This window comes from Bubalus bubalis, chromosome 5 (genome assembly GCF_019923935.1).
Source record: "Bubalus bubalis isolate 160015118507 breed Murrah chromosome 5, NDDB_SH_1, whole genome shotgun sequence".
NCBI classification, from domain to species: domain Eukaryota; kingdom Metazoa; phylum Chordata; class Mammalia; order Artiodactyla; family Bovidae; genus Bubalus; species Bubalus bubalis.
The window spans coordinates 624,886-644,972 of NC_059161.1; the positions used below are offsets into that span (position 1 = coordinate 624,886).

At 60.6% G+C, this 20,087-nt stretch overlaps 1 protein-coding gene across 4 annotated transcripts in view; it reads left to right on the forward strand.

Moving 5' to 3' along the window:
* The window catches only part of LGR6 (leucine rich repeat containing G protein-coupled receptor 6), an 86,688-nt gene that overhangs the window by 7,809 nt on the left and 58,792 nt on the right, over positions 1-20,087 (forward strand). For all 4 annotated transcript variants that reach the window (XM_025285223.3, XM_044942592.2, XM_044942593.2 and 1 more), the window contains exons 2-4: positions 9,936-10,007; positions 12,318-12,389; positions 18,001-18,072. In XM_025285223.3, coding sequence (XP_025141008.3) covers positions 9,936-10,007; positions 12,318-12,389; positions 18,001-18,072 — 216 coding nt within the window. The remainder of the gene's footprint in view (positions 1-9,935; positions 10,008-12,317; positions 12,390-18,000; positions 18,073-20,087) is intronic.

Here is a 20,087-nt window from a genome sequence, read left to right on the forward strand (position 1 = left end):
CATCTGAGTGGGCATTACGGGGCGGCTGGGCCTGTGCACAGCGTCTGCAGGGCGGGGACCGCGGCCGAGCTGTGCTTCAGTCAGGCGTCAGACTAGTGGGCAAGGCCTCCAGGGGCATGGGTGGGGGCTCCTCCCGTCTTTATGGTGGACAGAGCAGGGGGCTACTTCAGAGCTCGGAGTGACCCGCCGTCTACCAGCCCCTGTGACGTGGGTGACAGGGACCCCGCAGGGGTGTGATCCCTGGGGCTCTCCGCCCTCCTTGTAACTCCTCCAGTTCCCACCCCCCACCAGCTCTGTGCGGAGGGGAAAGGCAGCTCTCCCTGCTCTGTTGGCCCTGAAGGCTGGAGATGGAGGTGCCGGGAGGTCCCCGTCATCCCCTAGGGCAACACAGCTGCACAGGGGGCCGAGGGAGGAGGCCGAGGGCCTGGGCTGCCCCTCGTGGGACTCACACAGCATCACAGCGCCTGCCTGCAGCCAGCCCACAATGCATCATGGCCCCACGGCGTGAAGGGGGCAGGGCTGGAGAGGGGGCAGCCCCTATGCTGGCCACCTTGTCCAGGCCGGGCAGCAGCTGGACGTCTCCATGAGCCAGTTTGCTCAACACTTAACAAGAAAGTTGTTGAACAAACAGGAGGGTTGCGCAAAGGTGATTTATGCCCTGCAGACCCTTGGACATCCTGAAGCCCTTACTCCACACGGGGCCAGCAGTCTCCCTCCTCTGGGGACCTGTCCGGGTGCGGGGGCTCAGACCCCACCCCAGACCTGCTGGGTCCACGACTGCACTTCAAGTGTGCCCAGAACCAGCCTCCAGCTTCTCTGTGGAATAAATCAGACGCTCGGCAGGCCAGCCAGCCCTGCACCCTCCCCCAGCCCCGCCCTGGGGTTGCTTTGACCCCAGTCGTACTTAGATGGGGCCTCATGGTCACCTCTGTGATTTATTGCGAGGATGTGGTTAAGAAAGGCATTCGAGCTGGAAGCCTGCCACTCTGGGGGGCCGTCTTCGGAGGGAGCCAGGGAAGTGTCAGCTTGACTTAGGCCCCCGGTCTTCCTCCGGGAGCTTCCCTCCTGGCTCTGCCTGCCGTTCACTGCCTGTTTTCCAGCTGGCTGGTGTCGCCCAGCGCGTGGTGCCCAAAGCCGTCGCTGGGATGAACAAGGCCGTAAACGAACACACAGGCGGCGTGGAGCGCTCTGGAGAGCCGGCTGGGCCGGAGGGCAGCCTCCCATCCAGGGGCGGTGTGGCCTGGCCCCCCTGCAGACCCGAGGGGTGGCATCCACCCGTGTGGCCGCGGTGAGGATAGAGCCAGACTCAGCTGCCAGTCGGCCAGCCCGCGGCCCGGCTCGGGTTTTGCCGAGAGTGAGACGTCTGCCCCATAAACCCTGCCGCACGGGAGCGTTGGCCTGTCTGTCACTCCCTTTACTGCTTCTTAGAAAAGAAACCTCCACTCCGTGACCAAGGAGAAGAGACAGAGTGTGGGTGCAGAGAGGGCTCCGGGGCCGGGGGCTCTGGGCTCGAGTCTGCACCGCGTCTGACTCTGAAGGTCCTCGTCTGTGCCCGGGGAGTTTGGGGGCTGGTGGGCCAGCGGGCGCCACCCTGCAGGTGCCAGGTGGGGACAGGCTTAGGGCAGGGGGGCGCTGTGGGGAGGGTGCGTCCCACAGGGGCTCCTGGGACCACCCAGGGTGCTGAGACCCATGGCCAGGGACCTCTGGGGGTGACTCAGAACAGCATGCCCTTGGCCCTGCAGCGACTCTCAGCAGGTATGCCGGGACACACAGATGAAGGAGGTGAACACACAGAAACACACTTCCTACTTCAGTCCCATGAGGTAAAGGCTGGGCAGTATAATCAGGAAATCCAGCAGGAGCCCTTAGCCGGCGCTGCGTTCCTGGAGGGCTTTCAGAATGAGTCCCCCCTCTCTGATTGTTTAACTTTTGTTTATGTGGAGTGTACTCACAGAGAAGTGTACCTTTGGCAAATGTGTCCTGGTAAATTTCTACAAGCTGAATACACTTGGGTAACCAGTGCCCAGACCAGGAAATGGAGTAGTAACAGCCTCCCCCCGGTACCAGCTCCCCCCGAATCCTGGGGCAGCCTCGGCCATGGCCTCTCTTGCCTGTGTTTGGCCTTGATGTGGATGGAGCAGGGCTGTGTCTGGCCCCTTGTTTGAAGACCCCCCCTGCCCTGCTCCCATGGCTGCCATCTTCACTGCGGGTGGACTCGGGTGCCGTGGACAGATCCTGTGGTTTGGGGCTTTCGGGATGGGGCTGCTGGGGCCGCTCCGGGCAGGGGTCTGGGACGCACGGACACACAGGAGAACTGCCAGGTCACAGCAGACCCCAGAGGCCGCTCCAGGCAGAGGGCGGTTGGGTGGGGCTGTGGTCCAGGGCGTCAGCAGGGCACTCCCCGGGGTGGGGGGGACGGGGAGGGTGTGGGGTGTACGGAGGCCTATCCGAGTGCTCCCTGCATCGTGCCAGTCTCCTGTCACCGCGCCCCGAGCTGGGCGGTGTCCGCGGGGCCTCGTCCTCTACCTCCCGGGGCTGCTGGCTCCCAGGCCCGGGAGCACATCGCCCCAGCCGCCGCCCGCCCCCGTGTGTGTCCGCGTCTCTTCTGCGGCACCTGCACCCGGGGCCGCCCAGCGGCTCCTCTACCTCAGATGCTTCACTCACTTTCACGGGGAAGACCCTTTCCCACAGGTCCTGGGGATCAGGACCCCAACACGTCTCTGAGGACCTCCGCTCAGCCCACGGCACCATCTCTGCGGCTGCCCGGCTGCCCAGGTGCCGCCTCGGCCATGCTCTCAGCCAGGCCGCTTTCTCAGGGCTACCCTGTCCTTCGTGGCCTTCCTCCAGGAAGCCCTCCCTGCCTGTGTCCTGGTCCCCAGGCATGGGGTTCCTCCAGCACCAACGTCCAGCTGTGCCTGTGGTCTGAATGTCCTTGGACTGCGGCTTCTGAGGGCAGGGTGTGCCACCCGCTCCTTGAGTGCCCACCCTCTCTTTGTGTGCACACACACCTCTCTTGTGTGCACACACACCTCTCGTGTGCCCACCCCCTCCCTTGTGTGCCCACCCCCTCCTTGTGCGCACACACACCTCCCTTGTGTGCACAGCCCAACACACACCTCCCGAGCTCAGCTCAGCTCTGCACGTGAGGTGCCGGAGCAAGGAACGAGGCCAATGGTACCTTCCAGTGTGTCTGGCCCAGGGCATCATGCCCAGTGGCGGCCCAGTAGTCAGCCCTTTCCCATGCCCCCTTTCCCTCCAGACAACCCCCTCCCTAGGGACCGGGCTATTTCTTGGTCCCAGGGCCTCTGCAGGAGTCCTGGCTACGCCCACAACACAGGGAAGAAGGAAGCCCGGGGGATAGGGGTGCCCAGCCGTTTGCTCTCTTTAGAGGAGCCAGGAGACAGGAATGCCTTTGGCTGGGGGACCCTGGCCAGAGATCGGAATATCAAAGGTGGGAAGATGAGGGATGAGGCAGGCGGCACTCTCTGGAGGCTGCAGTGGCAGCTGGTGGCTCCTAAGGGCAGGGCAGGCCCAGAGCACCCTCCCGCGTTCCCCCGAAGTAACCCAAGGAGCAGCTTCTCCGGACGAGGGCTCTGGGGGTGAGGGCGGCTGAGGGTGGGGGCTGGGCGCCGGTGGGCAGGGCTGACCCGGCACAGCGCCCCCAAGAGGAGCTATCGCGCGACAGGTGCCGCTGCAGAAGCTAAAACTAGGAAACATGGCTCGTCGCATCAAGCACCCGGAAAGCAGACAGGCCAAGGTCAGACCCGGCGTCCACAGACTGCATCCCCCTCGGGAGATGGTCTGTCCAAGCACAGCACGAGGGAGCGAGCTGGACATCTGGTGGGGCCCCTTCTTCCGCAGGGCTGCTAGTCGACCCTCATTTCCCGAGCCCGTGGTCCAGACGGGCGGGAGCTGGGAGGGGGCGGGTTGTCAGAGCCCCTCCGGGGGGACGAAGAAGGGAGCAGACGGGGGATGACCCACACAGGACTCGGTGGGATCCGCGGGGCCAGGCTCGGGGACTCAGGGCTGGGGGCGCTGGGCGGAAGGACAGGGGAAGCTCTGCGGGCGGGCAGGACCTCCCGAGGGAGAGACAGCAGGGCTGGGCTCTGGAAAGTTCCACGGGTCCTGGCAGCGGGTCGAGCGGACCTGGAGGCCCAATCCCTCCTTTGTTCTTGGCCGCCGCCCCCACCACGCACCTTTCATCCTCGGGCGGCTGGGGCAGGCGCGGGGCCCAGCTGGGCTCTGCAGAACCAAGCCTCTTACTGTGACTAGACGGGCAGTAACTTGATATTTCCGAGTCTTCCTTTCTGCACTGAAAAGGAAATAAAGAACTTCTCTCCCGGCCTGATGAAAGGATTAGACGAAATGAGGCCAAGGCCGTGCCAGGCTCCAGACGGCACCTGCATGGGCGGGGGCCTCCAGGGCGGCCTTGGAGGGTCCCCTCCCTGATCGGCGTCTGCACGACGGTCCCTCCCTGCAAAGGTGGCTCTTGGTGCTCTGAGTCCAGCGTCCCCTCTTTCTTTTCAGACTCAAGCTGAGACTTGAGAGAACCATCTGGCCGGGATAGGCGAGGGTGGCCAGGGCAGCTGCTGGGACAGCGGTCCTGGTGTGAGAGGAAGGCATCCAGCTGGGAGGTGGGGGGTGGAGGAACTCTGAATACAGGGCCTCTCCAGCTCCCCCAGACACACCTGCCACTGTGTGGATGCAGCAGAGCGCGCCTGACCCAGTGCGACAAAGGCCGGAGCCTCAGCTCCACGAGCGTCCCGGGGCTGCGGTCTGCTCAGCACAAAGCGCGCTGCCTCCCGCCCGGCGCAGGGCTGCCCGGCCCTCAGCCTGCCCGCTGCCTGCCCCCACCCCCTCTCGGGTGCTCTGGAGGACCTCTGACCTGACAGAACGCCCCAGCCCCCTCTCTGAGGGGCTCCGGGCCCACAGGGGAACCGATTCCCACCTCACACATCCAGAGACGGACAGAGGGAAGGTGAGGGCAGGGCTGGAAGGCAGCGCTGGTGAGTGAAGGGTGCTGAGCTGAGCGGGATCTAGGGGGACCCCCGGGTGGACTCTTGGCTCCGGGTCAGTCTTGGTCGGGGCTGCCTGGTGAGCACCCACCCCTCGGCCCTGTGTGTGTGATGAGGGTGTCCTGGCAGCCATTGTGTGGGGAGACCAGCTGAGCCGGCAGGGTCAGTGGCCACGCCCAGGCCCTGTGAGGTCCGGCCCCAGCCCGTGTCACTGCCCACTCGTGTCACTGTGCCACCTGACTGGGCTCTGAGGGGGTCCCACACTGTTGGATCGGCAGCTTCAGCATGTGGCGCGAGGCCTGCTACACTGCAGGCGCTTCACAAGCTGGAGGGCGCTGAGCGGCTGGGGGTCGGAGGTGCGTGCGCTGGGCCACGGTGGACGGCTGCATAGGCGCGGAGTTGCTTTCAGGGTGCCCAGCGCTGGTAAAGCGCTTTCCTAGGGAGGAGATGGCGCAGAGAGAGCTGAGGTCTCTCGCCCAGTCACGCAGCCGGCAGAGAGCGGAGATGAGCGGGGGAATGGGCCGACGGCAGGGCCATCCCAGGACCTCCGAAAGGACACCAAGGACACGCCCTATGTCTGCTCCGTCCGGTGTGGCAACTGCTAGCCACATGTGGCCCGTGTAGACGAGGCACTGCATTTTCACTCTGATTTAATGATCTGAAGTGTGAACAATCAGTGCAGGCGGTGAGGGCTGAACCATCTCGGGGCGGGGGGAGGCCTGTCGCCCCCCTGGGCTGCGTGAGGCTGCCCTGAGTGGCCCAGTGGTGTCCTGCTGGCTTCTGTGTGTGGGTGGCCCGCACAGGGAAGCAGACACCCAGGCGGCCTGTCCTGACTGTTCTCTGCAGAGCCTGTTCCAGGCTCAGAGGAGGGAGGCCCAGGGGGTCAGCACTGACCACTGGGGCAGGGAAGCAGCTCTGGGCAGAGGCCTTGGGACCCCCCAGCTTGATCACTTTGCCCAGCAGAGCAGCCATGTCCCCTGAGCCTGGGACAGCCTGGCTCCCCCACCTAGGGGTTCCCGCAGGGCTGAGGGTCAGGTCAGCCTGGGACCCTCTCCACCTCCGAGGCCACCCTCCTCCCCTCACCCAGGCACCCGCACCCTTTCCTGCTGGTCCAGCCGGCACTTTCCCTTTTCCAAAAAGAGGTGGAAATGAGGGTGTGGCCTGAAGTTGGTGCCAAACCTCGATTTCTGAATGCAGCATCCTTGAGCAGGAGGCACCTCTCTAGCCTCTCCTGGCTCTGTCTCCTTCGTCTGCTGTCATTTGGAGGAGACAAAGTGAGCACCATTCCCTGACTCCTGTGGGTTTAGAATCCAGGGCTAAAATCTACTTTACCCTCTCTCACCTGAATTTTAGGAATGTCCCCTTCCCTGGCTTTATCCCTCCTGCCCGCCTGAATTAACTGGGTCACCTGATGACCCTCTGGGTTTCCTGTCTCTCCCCGGTTCCATATGACATGCACAAGCCTTGTCTTGGCTTGGAAACCACGGGGACCCCCCTTTGACCTCCAGGTCAGATGCCAGCGCTCCCCATCAGCATCTGTCTTCCCCACTCCCGGCCGCCCACTTCCTCCTCGAACCCTAGCTAAGGGGCTGTGGTACAAACAAAGGAGCCAAGACTGGGAGGAATCAAGCAATAGCCCCTTTGTTTAAAACTACAGCATTGTTCTCACACAGGAGTTTGTGCAAAGCCCGAGAGCCTGAGGTTGTGCTGTGGTGCATGTGACAGCTGGTGCTCGTTCCCTGGCTGGAGTCACGCCCTTGTTGGGAAATGAGCAGAACTCTGAGACAACTCTGTGTCGGCTGGTTCGGAGCCTCCAGGAAGGCAGTGGGGCCAGGCTGGCTGGGGTCCTTCACTGGGGGTGCTGCAGCCCTTGTGTGCCAGGTGCCCCAGGCCTGAGAGTAAGTCCTCCCTGAGCAGGAGCCAGGGTCACAGGGGTACTGAGCCCTGAGCATCATAATTCCTCAGGGTGAGGATGTTGTGAAGGCCTGCTGAGCTGGCCCTGTGTTTACTAACTGGTTTGTTTATTGACTCCTGTGCTTCTCACTCAGCTCCAGCAAGTACATCCCCATCTCACGTATGGGAAGAGGGAGGCTGCCGAAAGTCAGCCAGCACAAGCAGGCCTGCAGGCTGGTCAGCGCAGCTGGCTGATGGTGGGGTAGGGCAGTGCCAGGAACAGGGCAAGAGCCCAGCTAACGCCCCTGCCGGAGCCTGAACAAAAGTGCAGGACGCAGGATGCTGCTCAGCTCTGGTGGGAGGGCCTCTCAGAGGAGATAGCCTGGGGGCACGGCTGGGGGAGAGGGGCTGTCTCCTGGTCACTCCGACCGCCCTCTACTTGGCTGCAGAGATGGGCCCTGCGTCCAGGCCTCTACCCTCGGTGGGGACAGTCCTCCCAGGCCCACCTCGCAGGACCAGGGGCTTTGTCGTCTGCTCACAGGAAAAATGCACACTGAACAAGTCCTGCAGGGCCCTTGGGTGTCGGCCGATGACCTCGGCGGTGGGCCTCCTACTACCCCCATGAGGCCTAGTTTCGCGTCCTCCTGCTCTCTGCCCCGAGTCCCTGGCTCCTTCTGGTCTCCACAGCGACGCTGCCTCTCCCGGCTTCCCTGGTGGTCCAGGGCACCCAGGGTCGAGCGCTGAGAACGCTCCTGTGTGCAGGCTGCCAGGCTTGCCCGTCGACCCTCTCCCGGCCCTGCCCCGGGCGAGTACAGCCGGGGGCACAGAGCGCCCCGAGGGCTGCTGGGAAAGGCCGCATGGCGGGTGACACCCAGCCTCGCCCTGCTTTCGAGCTGAGAGAAGCAGGGGGCAAGGCCCAGCGCGCGGGAAGGCGGTGCCGCGCAGCCAGAGAGTGCAGGCTTCGACCAAACATGTGCTGAGTAAAGCACATCCTGGGAGCCGTGCGTGCATGCGTGTGCGTGGTGCGTGCGTGCGTGGTGCATGCGGGTGTGCGTTCTGCGTGCGTGTGCTCTGCTAGCTCTCGTGGGGCAGCGGCACTGCAGTGGCGTTCGCGGCCGGGCGTTGGTGTCCAGTCCGCCCACGAGCTGGGCCCCGAACCCCACCAAGCAGCCTGCGCTTCCCCGGCCGGGTCGGAGCCCCTTCGCTCGCCCAGGGTCACAGCCAAGAAGGGTTCAACCCGGGGTGGGGGGGGCGAGTGGGCTGAGCGTCCCCCAGAGGGTTTACGTCGTGGTAAGGCGGGTACTTGGAGAGCGGACTTGGAGTGCCGTGCACGTGCACAGACACGCGCCCGGAGCTTCACGGACCGCGCGTGCCCGGCTGCTCACACGCCCCCACAGCGCTCAGCGGCCCGCACTTCGCCCGCCCCCTCCTTGGCACAGGCCCCCCCAGCCCTGCAGCTGGTCTGGGCGCTGTCCCGGCAGGATGCGGGCGGGCCCGGGGTGGGCCGCTCCTCCCGGGGAGAACAATGAGGCCGGTCTCAGGACGGGCCCGGGGCGGGTGGGGGGCCTGGAGCCACATCAGAGCCGCGGAGCTGCGGCCCCCGGGGCGACGGCTGAGTGACGAGGCCTGAGTCACACACCCCACCAGCCCGTGTGGAGGCACGTCCGGAGGCGCTCGGGCGCGCGTTCAGGGGTACCGGCTCCGCGGCTCCTTGACTCTTCCCGCCGGGCTGACGGTGCGCCGGCCCGGGACCCGCAGGAGGCTCCGTGCCTGGGCCGCGCTTTCCGCTCCCGTCGCTGCCCTGCGCGCCCCGCGGCTCTGTGGCCGCCGGCCCCGTCTTGGACGGCGGGTCGGGGCGCCGCCGGCCCCTCACCTCTGCCCGCACGGGGTGCCCGCCTGCCTCAGAGGATGTGTCCCGCTTTACCAGGGATGAAACGCTGGCGCCTCAACAGCCTTTTCATCGGCGGGAGCTGGGCCCCCACTCCCCCAGCCCCTGCCCCACACCCCGTGTCCAGCACACACCTCAGCACAGGCATTTCTTGCAGGAAATGCAGACCCTGGGGCTTGCGGTGGAAGTGCATCCCTGGGAGGAGGGAGCTGACAGAGGCCAGTGGCTGCTGTTAGGGGTTTGAGGCACTGGCCGGGTCCCGAGAGTGACAGGCACACGTGCAGTCCCCGGGCTGGGAGGGAACCCGGGGCCGGGCGGCGTGCAGACTGTGGGGCTCTTGCCCACTGGTCACTGAGGGACAGGAGGCGGAGGAAATGCTGTGCACGCTCTGGCAGGCAGTCTGTAGGCACTGGCTCACTTAATCCGTACAAGGACCCTAGAAGTTTGGGGGTGTTCCCCCATTATTATGGATGAGGTGACAGAGAGTAGTTAAGAGCCCTCAGTCAGGTGGGTAAATCAAGGAGAGAGTTGACTTCAGTCTTCCCTCTGCTTTCTCAAGAGTAAAGTGGAAGCAACATTGGTATCCACGTTGGGGTCATTGGGAGAATTCAGTGGGATTGTTTGGATAAAGGGCCGCCGACACTGGACACACAGTGGACCTCCAGCAGGTGCCGGCTGTTCCTGCCGTGATCATCTGTGTGCAGGGTACCTTGGAGGCGTGGCGCGGAAGCCGCCCTCAGGGTCTCATAATGTGGGAAGGCAGCTAGTCTAGGTGGGACTTGGCAGGATCCCGCACCCTCTGGATGGAGAAGAGGAGAAGGAGCCTGGGGGTGCGGTGGGGGGGACAGCAGGAGAGAGACACTGCAGGCCTAGAGGGCCGTGGAATCCTGCTGGCCAGTCTGGGGATGGTCCCAGGAGCCCGTGGGGTCTCGGATAAAACGTCCACAGGGGTCCTGCGTGTTGAGTAGCCCCGTCCTGCTCTAACGTCTGTGAACTTTTCTCTGGCTTGTCCCTGATGAGGGGTCAGCTTCTTCCTCGACCCTCATCATGGCCCATCCCCCTGGGAGGAGGGAGCCTCGGGGAGCACCACGTGGGGCCGGGGGACACGGTCTGCTCATCTGCCTGCTTCTGTCTTGCAGAGACCTGAGCATGAACAACCTCACAGAGCTCTGGCCTGGCGTCTTCCACCACCTGCGCTTCCTGGAGGAGCTGTGAGTAGAGGCCTTGGTCGAGGTTGGGAGGGGCTGGCGGGAAGGGCTGGAGGGGGTACTATGACCTCTGACACCAGGGCACTGGGCTTCCTGGGGGGAGCGGGAGTCTGGCAGAAGGAGCCATTCTGAGAGAGGGTCAGCGCCACCTGCCGAGGCATGGGGCTGAGTGGGGGCAGCGTGGACATAGGAACTTGGACGTGAGCCTCCACCTCCCTGAAGCTGACCAGCTTGCTGTCAACATTTCTCCTTTCCTTGAAAGTGAGAGTTGCTGAGTCGTATCCGGCTCTTTTTGCGACTCCATGGACTATACAGTCCATGGAATTCTCTAGGCCAGAATACTGGAGTGGGTAGCCTTTCCCTTCTGCAGGGGATCTTCCCAACCCAGGGATCAAACTCAGGTCTCTCAGATGGCAGGCGGATTCTTTACCAGCTGAGCCACCAGGGAAGCCCCTTTCCTTGGGGCCGTCCTTGACCTGCCCTTGTCCCCCGGGTCTGGCCGCTGGCCACTCCCTGTCCTGGTGGTCCTTCCTCTGCAGTGAGTGCCCCCTCGTCCCCTCCGCCGGGGGCTGCCCCAGCGCGTAAGGACAAACCGCTGCTTCCTCTCTGATACACTCTGTCCATTGTGGGTGGCTCTCACCAGCTCACGAGCCTTCTCTGGTTCCCCACAACCCAGAAAAGCTGCTTCAAGGACCCTCCCTCACTTGGCCCAAGCCCACCAGCCAGCTGTGCTCCACGGGAGCCAGTTTCCCCTCCAGCCCAGCAGGTCCACTATCTCTCTACTCTTATCAGGGCCAACACAAGGCCCACTTCCTCCAGGAAGCCCTCTCGGGTTGGTCCCTTCCCACAGCCTGGAAGCCTGCATGCTGGTCTGACGCGCTAGTGCCGTGCTGAGTGAGTCAGCGCCTCGGCCCGAGCGCCTTCTGTCTCCTTGGGGCAGCCAGCCGCCCTCTTGCCACCCTGCCCTCCTCCTCGCCTGACCCCCAGGATCCCAGCCTGCTGGTTCATGCTGGGCACCACCAATCTTGGGGTTCCGCTGGTTTCGCTTAAACTCTCAGATCAGGCTCCTGGTTCCAAACACTCAGCACTCCACCTGCACCCCAAGCCCTCTCCCCCCGCACAGCCCTCCCCACCGGGCCCTGGGCAGGCCCCCGAGGGCACCCTGCCCCGCCCGAGCGCACGAGCAATGCCTACAGACGCTGGCTCTCGGCGTCAGGACGCGCATTGGCCCGGAGTGGGGAGAGGCCTCTTGGAGGAACCGTGGGCCGTTCTCAGGGGAAGGGACAGCGAGGCCGCGGCCGGGGGGGCCTGCCTGGTGAGAAGGAACGCAGGACAGCAGCCACGGAGTCAGGCTGGTGACGTGCACAGCCTGAGCCCGGGGCTGGTCCTCTGTCCTCCACTCCCCGAGGGGCTTGTTGGCCCATTTTGGAGGCAGAAATGCCTTCCTACGGAACCCAAGTGTGGAGACCCCAAAGATCACAGCACCTTTTTTGAAACAGGAAGTTTTGAGAGAAGCCTGCATGCTGCAAAATGAAGATTCCACTTTCTGTGACAAAAATGAAAAGGAGCCAAATAAAGGGAAATAAAATGAAATAAAGGGAAATAAAAAATGAAATGAAAAATGGAAATGACATAAAGTGAAATGAAGGGAAATAAAGTGAAATAAAATAAGATGAAATAAAGTGAAATAAGATGAAGTAAAATAAATAAGCAAAATGAAAGGAAAAACAACAAATTTCAGCTAGAGACGCTCAGTAGAGAGATCAAAAAAGACAGCTTCTGAGCTGTGTCAGCCCAGCTCCCATGTCAGCAGGCCTCTGAGAGCCGAGTCCTGGTGATGCCCGTGGGGACTTTGAGGTCCCCATGCACCTTGCAGACTCCGATGGGGATGCGTGTCAGGCGCCCTCTGCCTCATTTATTCCTTTTAGGGTTGATGGTCACCTGTGACCAGTGTGGAAGTTCTTGACTAGACCACAGTGGTAGATTCGTTCCTACACCCTGCTTCTGCTCCAGATTAGTGGGGTTGGCTGTGCAGTTTGGAGCTCAGGGAGACCCACACATCTGTCCACTGCCGACAGGACCGCACAGGGCAGGCTGTGGGTGGATGTGGCTCAGAAGACGATCGGGTCTGGGAGATGCCACACACTCTCTGAACTGAGCCTCAGTTTCCTCCTCTGCAAGTGGGGGTCCTTGTGAGGTCAGCAGGGCAGTCTCACCACCACCCTCCCCACCCACGTCCCCGGACTGTGCTGTGGGGCCACCACCCTGCCCGGCCACCCGCCAGCATCACCCGCCCTTCTCTCTGGTTTGCAGGCGCCTCTCCGGGAACCGCCTCGCGCACATCCCGGGACAAGCGTTCTCTGGCCTCGGCAGCCTGAAAATCCTGTAAGTCTAAGCCCCGTGTTACGTGGAGACTCAGCTTTGAGGACTCTGGGCAAAAGGAGGCTTGGTAGCTTGTGTCTTGCTTTGCCACTGGCTTGCTTATTTCCTTCTCTTCACTCTTCCCTTTAATTATTTCCAGGTCTTTGCTTTTGCCTTGTCCGTAAGAAAGTTGCTGGTTTGCAAACAAAAGTTTAACGGCCGGATGCTTGCACCACACTGTCAGGAAGTGTGGTGTACCGTGAACACGGCCCGTGGGTCCAGGCAGGTCAGGCCTCTCAGGCCAGGAGGAGCTGGACTGTTTCTGCAGAGAAGACTCCACACTGGATTCTTAACTGCCCTTCCCTTTGAACCCTGGCCTCAGTGTGGAATCCCCCACCTCCAGTTCCCAGGCATCTGTGTCCTTGAAGCGGAAGGAACCTGAGGTTGGAAGAGAACCCTGCGTTGCTCTTCGTTGACCCCACAGCCCCCTTGGGGGAGGGGACGTGAAGGCAGCCTCTCCCCAACCCTAGTCCCCGCCCCGTCCCTGCGAAGAGTGTGGGTGAAAGGAAGTACGAACGGAAAGGAACTCGGGGTCCGAGGGCAGGCTGGGGAGGGTCCTCAGAGGGCCTGACCCCGGGCTGGGGGCGAAGTGGATCCTGGGGGCCGACCCCAGAGCGCCTGAAGCCCCCCTGCAGCGGTGAGCCGCCCCCACAGCCCCGCCCTAACCTGCAGGGCTTTGTACAAGGCGATCACCAAGGTGTCAGTTCAGTTCAGTTGCTCAGTCGTGTCCGACTCGGCGACCCCATGAATCACAGCACGCCAGACCTCCCTGTCCATCACCAACTCCCGGAGTTCACTCAAACTCATGCCCATGGAGTTGGTGATGGCATCCAGCCATCTCATCCTCTGTCGTCCCCTTCTCCTGCCCCCAATCCCTCCCAGCATCAGAGTCTTTTCCAATGAGTCAACTCTTCGCATGAGGTGGCCAAAGTATTGGAGTTTCAGCTTTAGCATCAGTCTTTCCAATGAACACCCAGGACTTATCTCCTTTAGAATGGACTGGTTGGATCTCCTTGCAGTCCAAGGGACTCTCAAGAGTCTTCTCCAACACCACAGTTCAAAAGCATCAATTCTTCCGCGCTCAGCCTTCCTCACAGTCCAACTCTTACATCCATACATGACCACTGGATAAACCATAGCCTTGACTAGATGGACCTTTGTTGGCAAAGTAATGTCTCTGCTTTTTAATATGCTGTCTAGCTTGGTCATAACTTTCCTTCTAAGGAGTAAGCGTCTTTTAATTTCATGGCTGCAGTCACCATCTGCAGTGATTTTGGAGCCCAGAAAAATAAAGTCTGACACTGTTTCCCCTGTTTCCCCATCTATTTCTCATGAAGTGATGGGACCAGATGCCATGATCTTCGTTTTCTGAATGTTGAGCTTTAAGCCAACATTTTCACTCTCCACTTTCACTTTCATCAAGAGGCTTTTGAGTTCCTCTTCACTTTCTGCCTTAAGGGTGGTGTCATCTGCATATCTGAGGTTATTGATATTTCTCCCAGCAATCTTGATTCCAGCTTGTGCTTCTTCCAGCCGGCGTTTCTCATGATGTACTCTGCATATAAGTTAAATAAGCAGGGTGACAATATACAGCCTTGACGTACTCCTTTTCCTATTTGGAACCAGTCTGTTGTTCCATGTCCAGTTCTGACTGTTGCTTCCTGACCTGAATATCGGTTTCTCAAGAGGCAGGTCAGGTGGTTGGTATTCCCATCTCTTTCAGAATTTTTCACAGTTTATTGTGATGCACACAGTCAAAGACTTTGGCATAGTCAATAAAGCAGAAATAGATGCTTTTCTGGAACTCTTGGTTTTTCCATGATCCAGCGGATGTTGGCAATTTGATCTCTGGTTCCTCTGCCTTTTCTAAAACCAACTTGAACATCTGCAAGTTCACGGTTCACGTATTGCTGAAGCCTGGCTTGGAGAATTTTGAGCATTACTTTACTAGCGTGTGAGATGAGTGCAATTGTGTGGTAGTTTGAGCATTCTTTGGCATTGCCTTTCTTTGGGATTGGAATGAAAACTGACCTTTTCCAGTCCTGTGGCCACTGCTGAGTTTTCCAAATTTGCTGGCATATTGAATGCAGCACTTTCACAGCATCATCTTTCAGGATTTGAAATAGCTCAACTGGAATGCCATCACCTCCACTAGCTTTGTTCGTAGTGATGCTTTCTAAGGCCCACTTGACTTCACATTCCAGGATGTCTGGCTCTAGGTGAGTGATCACACCATCCTGATTATCTGGGTCGTGAAGATCTTTTTTGTACAGTTTTTCTGTGTGTTCTTGCCACCTCTTCTTAATATCTTCTGCTTCTGTTAGGTCCATACCATTTCTGTCCTTTATTGAGCCCATCTTTGCATGAATGTTCCCTTGGTATCTCTAATTTTCTTGAAGAGATCTCTAGTCTTTCCCATTCTGTTGTTTTCCTCAATTTCTTTGCATTGATCGTTGAGGAAAGCTTTCTTATCTCTCCTTGCAATTCTTTGGAACTCTGCATTCAGATGCTTATATCTTCCCTTTTCTCCTTTGCTTTTTGCTTCTCTTCTTTTCACAGCTATTTGTAAGGCCTCCCCAGACAGCCATTTTGCCTTTTTGCATTTCTTTTCCATGGGGATGGTCTTGATCCCTGTCTCCTGTACAGTGTCACGAACCTCAGTCCATAGTTCATCAGGCACTCTATCAGATCTAGTCCCTTAAATCTATTTCTCACTTCCACTGTATAATCATAAGGAATTTGATTTAGGTCATACCTGAATGGTCTAGTGGTTTTCCCTACTTTGTTCAATTTCAGTCTGAATTTGGCAATAAGGAGTTCATGGTCTGAGCCACAGTCAGCTCCCTGTCTTGTTTTTGCTGACTGTATCGAGCTGCTCCATCTTTGGCTGCAAAGAATATAATCAGTCTGATTTCGGTGTTGGCCATCTGGTGATGTCCATGTGTAGAGTCTTCTCTTGTGTTGTTGGAAGAGGGTGTTTGCTATGACCAGTGCATTTTCTTGGCAAAACTCTATTAGTCTTTGCCCTGCTTCATTCTATATTCCAAGGCCAAATTTGCCTGTTACCCCAGGTGTTTCTTGACTTCCTACTTTTGCATTCCAGTCCCCTATAATGAAAAGGACATCTTTTTTGGGTGTTAGTTCTAAAAGGTCTTACAGGTCTTCATAGAACCATTCAACTTCAGCTTCTTCAGCGTTAATGGTTGGGGTATAGGCTTGGATTACTGTGATATTGAATGGTTTGCCTTGGAAAGGAACAGAGATCATTCTGTCGTTTTTGAGGTTGCATCCAAGTACTGCATTTCGGACTCTTTTGTTGACCGTGATGGCTACTTCATTTCTTCTAAGGGATTCCTGCCCACAGTAGTAGATATAATGGTCATCTGAGTTAAATTCACCCATTCCAGTCCATTTTAGTTTCTGATTCCTAGAATGTTGACGTTCACTCTTGCCATCTCTTGTTTGACCACTTCCAATCTGCCTTGATTCATGGACCTGACATTCCAGGTTCCTATGCAATATTGCTCTTTACAGCATCGGACCTTGCTTCTATCGCCAGTCACATCCACAGCTGGGTATTGTTTTTGCTTTGGCTCCATCCCTGCATTCTTTCTGGAGTTATTTCTCCACTGATCTCCAGTAGCATAGTGGGCACCTACTGACCTGGGGAGTTTCTCTTTCAGTATCCTGTCATTTTCATACTCTTCGTGGGATTCTCAAGGCAAGAATACTGAACTGGTTTGCCATTCCCTTCTCCAGTGGACCACATTCTGTCAGACCTCTCCACCATGACCCATCCATCTTGGGTGGCCCCACACGGCATGGCTTAGTTTCATTGCGTTAGACAAGGCTGTGGTCCGTGTGATCAGATTGGCTAGTTTTCTGTGATTATGTTTTCCGTGTGTCTGTCCTCTGATGTCCTCTCGCAACACCTACCGTCTTACTTGCGTTTCTCTTACCTTGGAAGAGGGGTATCTCCTCACGGCTGACCCTCCTGACCTTGAACGTGGAGCAGCTCCTCTCAGCCGCCCTGCACCCGCACGGCCCGGTCCTGTGCCTGTCCTGGGCTGCACCATCTAGAAAGGGGTCTCTTTGCTCCAGGTTGTCTGTGGGTGGGTGGCCCTGTCCGCCCTGCCCGGGAGATTCCTGCTCCCAGCCGGTCAGCAGCCCCACCACCTCCAGGCGCCCTCCTCGCTCGGTGTTGTTCCTCACCCCCTCCTGTCTCCGGGCTGGGGCCCTGGACCCTCCCCACCCCGCTCCTGCTCTGCCTGCAGGCGCCCCATCCCGGCCCTACCTGCCTCCTCTTGGCCTCCCTCTGGCGCTAAGCCCTTCCTGCCTCCTCTCTCTGTCTGTCCTGCTCCCCCTAGTGCTGCTGCCGCCGGCGGGGAGGCACCCCCAAGCCTGACACGGCCTGGGCGGCCTGCTGGGTGGTGGTCCCTGCCCTGGGCAGGCCCAGTCCTGTGGCCAGATTGGAGATCGGGGTTCTGTCTGCTCAGCCTTCAGAAAATGAGACTCACATCCCATGTCTGAGCCTCCAGCTTGTGGATGCGCCTTTCTTCCTCGCCTGCCTTAGGCAGTTAATCAAAGCCTCCCGAAGCTGCAATCCCACCCCCTCGACATGGTGCTGGCCCCGCAGGTTGGGTGGCTGGAGAGGCAGCGGCTGGAGCTGAGGGTAGTCTGCCACTGACCCCCAATGGCACCCCTAAGACCCCTCAGTCACCCACAGCCTTCGTGCCTGCTCTTTGCCTGCAGGCCTCCTCTGCTTCAGGGATGGGGGGTGCGTTGAGGAAGGCACCCACCTACCTAATGCCCTCAGAGCGGAGGTGCCGCCCGCATCTGGGTGAAAAGGGCGGGTGTGCCGGCCTGGGGGCACCTTTCTGCCCCCAACTCTTCCCTGACCTCCTCTCTGCCCACATCCCCCCGCCCCCCTCGCCAGAGGCCAGCAGGGAAGTACCCCCCAGAGACAGTGGCCACCCAGGCCCCCTAGAGCCGGGTGAGCAGGCCCCTTGCGCAGTGCCGCAGGGCTCTGGAGTGGCTTTCTGACTGTTCTGAGCATGGCTCTGGGGCCTGGGGTTGGTTGGGGTCCCCATTTCTCCCCCTCTTGCTCTCAGGCTCACAGCCCTGCTGGTCCAGGAGGGCAGTCCTCCGAGTGGCTCACGTGCCTGGCTGGATGTGCCTGCTTTTGCAGGGTCATTTGTGCTGGCTTTCTGACCTGAGGGCTGCAAGTTGTCCCTGCAGACACGCACACCACAAAGGCATTTGCCTGGGCACCTGCACAGCCTCCAGTTCCCAGGGAAGCCGCAGGCTCTCAGCTGCAGAGGAGACTGAGGCCTGGAGAGGAGATGCGGCATCTTCTGGGCCGGGATGCTGGAGGGGCCCCTGCCCTGCTTTCCTGCCTTGCTGCCCTGGGTGTCTCCTCAATGTCTTCCCGGGCGCCTCGTCCCAGAAGCCCCTGGGAGGCGCCCTCCCGGCCCTGTGGACACCCGGGGACAGTCGGGGCTCGGGGCTCAGGCTGGGCTCTGTGGGCTCTGTGGGCTCTGTGGGCGGGGTCCTTCAAGCCCTCTCCTCCTCACAGGATGCTGCAAAACAACCGGCTGGGAGGGATCCCCGCGGAGGCGCTGTGGGAGCTGCCAGGCCTGCAGTCTCTGTGAGTTGGGGAGCGGGCTGGGCGCCTCTGCCTGGGCCTGAATCCCAGGTTCTGATGGTGCGCTCCTGGCCTTGGTTTCCTCGGGGGGTGTGTATGTGCGTGCAGGTGCCCAGCCCCTGTGGAAGGCTGAGGGGACGGGGTCTCCCTGGGTGGCCCTGGGCACCATCCTGGGCCGTCTGCAATTCCGCCGTGGAGCCTGGGTGGGCTTGGAAGCTGCTGCCCCACAACCGTGGCCAGACGGAGCTGTCTCCCTGACCTCGCCAGCTCCCGGGCTTGGCGAGACTTTGAGCTCAGACGCCTCATGGGCCACCAGGGACCCGTCCGGCCCTGCCCAGAGCCCTGTGGTTTCTGTCCATCCACTGGGGCCGTCGTGGTTCCCGGGCGGAAGCAGAGACAGGTGGGGTGAGGGAGGGCCCGGCAGCTCGGTGCTCAGGGCAGGTGCTGGGTGCATGGGGCAGGCCCGGAGCAGGCCGGTGCCCAATGCGTGCCTGTGAGCCGGCTGAATTTGACCGGAGACTAGGTGGCCGGGGGGACTCAGAGTTGGGGCTGGGCCTGGGGGCCCTGAGGCATGTGGAGTGGGTGGTGCCTCCCTGCCTGTGGGTACTGTCCCCCCTCACCAATTGCCCCCACCCCCTCACCCTCCCGTGTCCCCTCATCCCTGCATGTGCTGGGCCTCAGGCCCCACCACCTCCTTTCCCTCCGTCCAGCTCAGTGCTGGCCAAGGTCAGAGGTCAGTGACTAGGAGGCCTGTGTTGCTCCCGTTGCCCAACAAGGGCAGACTAACAGTTCCTCGGGGGTGTTTCCACGGGGTGAGGACCTTCACTGGCCTCCTTCACGCTCACTCCGAGCTTAGTTTTGTCCCTGGGACTTTTGTCTTGTGCGTGCTTGGGGACCCTGAGGCTCTCGGGCCACAGAGGCACTCCTGCACTCTCTGAGCAATGGCGGCCCCGCAGCCAGGACCCTCTATGGCCAGCTTCCTCGGCAGCCTCCCTGCTGCCCGGGGGCTCGGGGTCGGATCAGGCCCCGGGCCCGCCACACACGCGTTGTCTCTGGCAGTCCTCTGGCGAGGAGACCTCTGGCCTGCAGGGCAGCTGGCTCTGGTCCTGGCCGCCACCACGCTGACCCTCTGTGCCCGGTGGCCCATCCGCCCGTGGGGCACGGCCCCCCCGCCCACCTCGCAGGGGTTCAGGAGAGCAGGTGCTGATCACTTAACCCACCCGCCCGCCTGGTTCACATGCGCTTGAGGCTTCCCTGGGGAGGCAAAAGCCGAGCCTTTCGCATCTTGAAGAGTCAGTAAGTGTCAGGTGAAGGGGCGGGGAGGGGCATCCCAGGCACAGGGAGCAGCACGTGCGGGGAATCAGGAGGACTGAGAGGCTGCAGAGCACGTGCATGGGGCCACTGTGGTTGGCCGTGCATGTAGCAGGGGAGCTGGTGGGAGGGGCAGGAGAGGAGCAAGATCTGGAATCAGCAAGAGGCCAGGGGGAGGGCCTTGCCAGGGATCCAGAGTGTATGCTTTGGGTCTGGGAAGCCATCAAAGGACCTTCAACGCGAGTTTGCATCACTGAAAGTCACCCCAGCAGCAGTCAAGGAGGCCAGCCTGGAGGCGGTGCTGAAGGAGTGGTTGGCTGACTCTGGGAATATCAAGAAGCTGACTGTCAGGGCTCTGGGGGCAGGGAGTGCCTGGCTCAAGGCCCGGCTCCTGCCCTCACTCCTGTAAGGCCCATGGCGGCCTGGCCTCGGTGCTCCCGTTCTTCTCCAATACCAGGGAGGCCCCTGCTTGCACAGGAGGAGCTGCCGCTCTTGCAGATGTGGGTGGCACGGCGGGTGCTGCCGCCTCCGCGGTTCCTCGTGTGGGCGGCGCTGTCGACCCGCCGTGGGTGAGCACGGGTCGTGGTGCTGGAGAGGACTCCCGGGTGGACGGCCAGGCTGCTCACCGAGAGCCCGGCGGCGTGTGGTAGGGGCTCAGTGAGAATGTGCTGATCGAGGGGTAGGCAAGACGTGCATCGGGGTGAGCC